This window comes from Choloepus didactylus, chromosome 2 (assembly GCF_015220235.1).
Source record: "Choloepus didactylus isolate mChoDid1 chromosome 2, mChoDid1.pri, whole genome shotgun sequence".
Classification (NCBI taxonomy): domain Eukaryota; kingdom Metazoa; phylum Chordata; class Mammalia; order Pilosa; family Megalonychidae; genus Choloepus; species Choloepus didactylus.
The window spans coordinates 9,775,714-9,781,713 of record NC_051308.1 but is presented as its reverse complement, the minus strand read 5'-3'; the positions used below and the strand labels follow the sequence as shown (position 1 = coordinate 9,781,713).

Sequence of the window (6,000 nt, the reverse complement as noted above, 5' to 3'; positions counted from 1 at the left end):
GAGGTGAGACAAAACTCGGCAAGAAGACGACAGGCTGTCTGGAGGTCACGTCTGGCTCATTTATGATACTGTCTTTGCTTCCTTGCAGGAGAACAGATATAGGACTTGGTACGCTTGGTCTGACAGGCAATGAAAGCTTTCCAACAGTTTATAAAGGGATGGATTTCAGGGCAAGGGCTATCTTCTTTTCATAAAAGAGGTAATAGCTTACACTGTATCATAAGCCTGCCAATTATCATTACCCTTAAAAAAACTCATTCTCCATTATAACTTTTAAAAAAACAGCTTAACCAGTCTTTGGATAGGCCACATTCATCAGTAAAAAGAAACAAATCTTTATCAATCTCAGCCTCAAAGAAAACATCTTGAACAGCTATTTTTGAGCAGATACCACCCAACACTATCTCTTGCATGACATTAAAAAAATCCACTCAAATACCAACAGATTTGTCTTTACAGCAGCATTCAAAAATACTAAACTTTCTTTGCACCTTTATTTTTATCATTTTTTGTACACATTTAAAGTATGGGCATCCTGTTAATTTCTGAAAAGCCTCAGGAAAAAAAAACAACTAATTTTTAGGACAAGGCAATAACTCTGTTTGTAGGAAAGATGATTTCAGGCAGGCTGTGGGGTCTTCATGGGCTTCTCTAAGTTTTGGTTCTGGGGTGAAAATGGAGAAAGGATGCTCTGAATCTTCCTGGATTATTTTAGAGACTGAGCTGTATATCAGTATATAAAAACTTGCTGCTCAACTAACAGATTTTAGATATTGATTCCAACTGAAACCATGACAATAACAGTCTTTTGTAATGTTTTTACTCTTGACTGACAGAAAAAAAATTGGGATATTAACTTCAGAGTTTGTATACACCTTTTATTCAGACTCTGTAAGAGAGAAATTAGAATAATATGTTATTCCCTCTTACAAATCTCCACATTTTAAGCTTGGAGCAGTAACAACTGTTCTTAGGAAGCAGATGTATTTAAAGCAGAATTATAAATGGGTTTTTAATTCAACATATATTTGGCTGCATTGTTATGTAAGACTGTTGGAGTAAGTGATGTGGGAGTTGATAGATGATGTGAATGCTCGCAGAATTATTTTTTTTTCTTGTGACTCTAGAGTCAAGTTTCACACTCTGATTATAACTGTGTGTTCTTGTCTAACTCTTCCATAAATTACCGTAAGTGATGCAAACAAAGATAATAGGTACACCGAAAGGACTAGTAATTTCTGAGTCTGTTGTGATCGGTAGGGTGGTGTGAAGAGGTGGAATGGGGACAAGAAGGCTGTCCACTAACAGCACTATTATGCAGCAGTTTCAAAGAACTTGATTGTTATACAGTAACAGTCAGTCACCTGGGAAGAAGTTCAAGTTAGAAGAGAGAGTATTAAATGCTACTGTGCACCAGGTAGGAAGGAATACGAGAATATTAATATGCCCTGAAATAGAAATAATCACTTTGCATTGTGTACACCACATACAATAGAACATTCTCTTCTTAACATTGCACAATAAATATCATACATGGTGGAGTCAACTAAACGCAAAATAACTCTGAAGCACACAGAAGAAACATGGAATAGATTGAACTTTGATCAAAATTAAGATGGGGTTAGTAAAAGGCAGAATGTGACATTTTCAGGCCAGTACGTTTTTGAGATCTCATCTCAACTAGCTCTCGCAGCCACCTCCCATATATACTGAAAATGATCATACCTCAATGTCGTCAGGGTTAATTGCTTCAAAGAAAGACTAATTAGCTCAATAATTTGAGAAAATAAAACTGTCGCTCCCCACGCTAAAGTAGGTAATAACCTTGAAAGGTCCCTTCTGACCTATGGGTTTCACAACGATGGACTATGTGAGCACATGGCTGCATTCCCTACTTCCTGTAAATAACCTGGTTACTACGAAACCACTGCAAGAAAACTAGAACAGTATTCAAGAACACCCATCACAGTGCTTAACAAGATTTAATGTACATTTATTCTTAATATGTGGAACATATAAAGATTTTATACTGAATAAATGATATTCATTAAGCCAGAGGAAAAGGAGGAATTTACATCAAGTTTTTTTTTTCCTTTTTTTTTTAAACTACATTATCTTGAAATACAAATGTGGATTCTCATCACTGAAAAATCTTTGAAGTTGTATTTCTTTTCTTTAGCTGTATTTTTTTTTCTTTTTTGTCTGTACTGGTAACCATTTTCTAAATCAATCCATATGCAACCATTTCCACACCTTGATTCATGAAGCGAATTGTGATCAGCTGCTCTCCCGAAATAGAGCATGACTTTATACATACAGAAACTTGTACATAACCCTCTTTTTTTTTTTTGTCATTTTTTTTCTTTTTGTTTTTTGTATTTTTCTTTTTTTTCTTTTTTTGGAGATATGGCCCTAATGAAAAAATATATAAAATAAAAATAAAAATTATTTAAATCTACCGTCACTTCGTAGTTACCACATCATGAAAAAGAAAACTAAAAACTTTGTACTAAAAAAAAAAAAGACAAAAGAAAAGAAAAAATGAGGGTATGTTTAATGTACAACTTCTATATACATCACAGCCCATAGGCAGTAAAAAAAAAATATTTAAAAAATGATGAAAGGAATTGTGAAGAACTGTCACGTGGAAGGTCAAACGACAGGCCGCAGACAGGGCGGTAGTGGTGAGGAAGCCATTACACTGCTTGTTGTCAGGTATGCATTTTCAATCTTAAGCGACGCTGTTTTTGCTTCTAGCCTAACGGAACCATTTTCCTGTGGAGAAACCAGTATCATTTCATAGTCTGACTACTGACTGACACACCTCCTTGAGCCCCTATGCCTACATCTCTAGAAGTTTCTATTGCACAGAGCTTTGGGTGATGGGATACAGGGTTTTTCCTTATCTGAGAAAAATGAAACTCATAGAAAATTGATACGTTTTCACCTGTTTGCCTCAGTCTGGTGAAATTTTCCCATCTTAGCATGTTTTGCTGCAACTTTTTGACAGTTAATTTGCTTCCCCCCACCCCCCAAACGCAATACAACGTGGAGAACATTAAAAAGAAAATCTATGAAAAACAAAAAAAGTGACCTTTGAATGCACTAGACAGCAACTTTGGTTAAAAAAACACAACAAAATTAAAACAACAACAACAACAAAAGGATGTACTTATACACAGAGACAGCAAATATTGATTTCATAACTGTTCGAATTAATTATTTCTTTAATTCCCAATTGGTAAATAGTGAATGGGGCAGAGGAGCAAAGATATTCTTTTCCTTCTTCCTACGCTGGATAAACAAGAACAGAAAACAGCCAGTTCTATGTGACCCTCTAATCTTCACTCACACATGCTTGCCTTCTCACTTATGTCATAACTGCCCAATCTGAAACAGTACATCACAGATGACAGACGCCACCAGAGAGTTCAGCACAGCCGATATCGAGATATCCAGCAACCGACCCTCGTGCAAAAGGAACTCTGAGCGGTTTTCGTCCACCCTGGCCATGGCCAGCAAAGCCTTGGCTGCCCTGCACATCATGTCCACGCTTGGTGGTTCCAGAGGAGGGGGCTGCATGTGCATGAGGTTATGCTGGCTCTGCTGATACTGGGCCATCGTGACCCCATCCTCTAGGAAGCTTATCAAGTTTCCAATGCTTCCTTTCTGCACAGCGATGGCCCTTGCTGCTAACACATCCCCTTGGGCAAGGTTCGATAAAAGCGCCATGGACATTTCTCGACAGACTGGGTTTTTGCGATCCCCAACGTACCTAACTAATGTAGCATAGAATTTCTCCTGACGACTAAATGGAGGCGTGGCCAAGATTAGGTCCACGTTGTTGTCCTGGATACTGAGTTTACAGAGCGTCTCCAGCACAAGTCTCTGAGGCGACAGGACTGAGTTGGGTCCCACAGTTGGAAAGGGATCTTGTGCCTCTGCAGACGGGCACACCATCCAGTGAAGTAAGCCATCCAAAATTGGCAAGCAGATGCTTTCTGTGTAAGCAGACAAGTCTAGCTGCCCAGAAATGTTGGCCAGCGTGACCAACGTGTTATCCCGTAGGACCTCGAGGCAGTCCCACCACCACTCATCTTTGCTGCAGGCCACCCCCTTGTCCTCATCTTCCTCCTTCTCGTATGTCTGCGGTGCTCGTTTTCTCTCTGGATGCTCGTGGTGAAGAAGAATCAGCTTCCCCAGGATCAGCACCAAGCCTGGATGTTTGGACATTTCGGCGTCATTGCCAGGCACAAAGGACAAGCTACGGACAATATTGGACACACAGATACAGCGCTTGGCCAGAGAATCCTGCCAGTGCGCCACAGTGCAGAGGGGAGTCTCGTCTCGGCTTCTGGGCTCATCCTCCAGCAGCTTGATGTTTCGGTGGCTTTTGGCCTGATGTATACCAAAAGGAAACTTGCTGCTCTCGGTCTGGTGACCAGGGTTGGCGTCTTCGGGCAGTGCCCCTGGCCGAGCAGACAGGACATCGTCGATGGTTGCCGTGATGCTTTTCTCCTGCTGCTCTTCCGAATTGCCTTTTCCTTCTTGCTCTTTCTTTCTACCTGTGGAGATCAAAATGGGAGGAGGGCGCCTGCGAGGAGGAATTTCCATCTTGCTCTCAAAATGAGTCTGGATGTGCTCTGTTGTATCGCCCCCACCGAGCTGCCAGTGGAGAAGTCCACTACTGAACTCCTGAACGTGACCCAGTTTGTCGGAGCGGTCAACAACAAAGAGTTTATTCTTTTTGACGATCTTTATTGGAAGCTTGTCAAACTTACTAGCTTGCTTGGGCTTCTCCTTTGGATCTGCAGTGGCCTCGAGAGGCGTAAACACCGTGCTACTCTTAGCGTCGGTGTCTGTCTTTTCGCTGTCTTCCTCCTCCTCGTCCTCTTCGTCGTCCTCATCCTCAACACATTCAGCATCTTCTTCCTCTCTCCCAGAATCGTCTGCCAAGGACTGGCTGTCATCTTTTTTCACTGCGTTGTGATCAAGTGCTTTTTGACTGGGGTCTCCCACTTCATACTCCATGAGTATTCCAAAAATGTCAATCAGGCATTTTCTAAAGTACTCTACTAAGAGTTCGAGGAATCCAGACAACTGGAGAGGAAAGAGAAGAAGAAGAACGGGAACAGGTATAATGTCATGACATCAAATATGACCGAGAAGGGTGAAATTCCTGACAGCTATAAATACAATTTTATGATTATTTTCACATTTTCATTCCTTTTTTGGCTAGGTCAAGAAAGACAAGAGTACACAGCAACTGGAACTAACATCCTGAATTTTACATCACTGACTTCATCAACATTTATCATTTTTCTTATTTGCTGCTTATTTTCCTACACTACCAACGTGAAAACTTTACTTTTATATTTCTACTATTATCAGTGAGCGAGCTTTTTACCTTTTTTTCTGATTTGGAAACAATGCACGTGTTATTACAGGAGTGGGAATGTGCATTTTATAGACTCATTCACCCAAAGTGATTCTGTTCTCTTTCTATTATTTGTCTGAGACTTGCTTGCCTGGATTTTTATGGTTATTATTCTTTGAATTTAATGGCTATTTTTGTCTCAGGTGCCACAGGTTACCCTAATTTACGTTCTACATATATCTTTCAGAGAAGATAATTTCAGCAATGCAGTAGCTCATAAACACTGAAAATTAAAAACAAATCAATTTAGTCCCTGATAAATGAATTAGCATGTTTCATAGAATGTAATTTTACATTTAAGTTATTCATAACTTTAGCTGAAAGACAAAAGCTACTATGAGAGAACCACGGCCTATGAGAACTAGTTTGTTTCCTTCAAGCAAAGGTTTGTATCAAGAAAAAAACAACACATTCCATGATCAGCAACTACCCAACTCCTTCCTCCACCACACACGCGTCCACATGCAGGGATGAGAAAGGGTAAGTAAATAATAAAAGGATTCTTTGAGGATTGATGTTACAGGAATCAACCATATTTTATGTCTACTGTCAGTTTCTTGAAA

General features: G+C 39.9%; 1 protein-coding gene across 8 annotated transcripts in view; it reads right to left on the bottom strand.

Moving 5' to 3' along the window:
- Positions 1–2,252: 2,252 nt before the first annotated feature.
- The window catches only part of ARID1B (AT-rich interaction domain 1B), a 510,581-nt gene continuing 506,833 nt past the window's right edge, over positions 2,253–6,000 (bottom strand). For 5 of the 8 annotated variants that reach the window (XM_037820312.1, XM_037820294.1, XM_037820340.1 and 2 more), the window contains one exon: positions 2,253–5,100. In XM_037820312.1, the coding sequence (XP_037676240.1) occupies positions 3,376–5,100 (1,725 nt within the window). In that variant the 3' untranslated portion in view covers positions 2,253–3,375. The remainder of the gene's footprint in view (positions 5,101–6,000) is intronic. The other 3 variants (XM_037820322.1, XM_037820347.1, XM_037820357.1) reach the window with 1 other exon arrangement.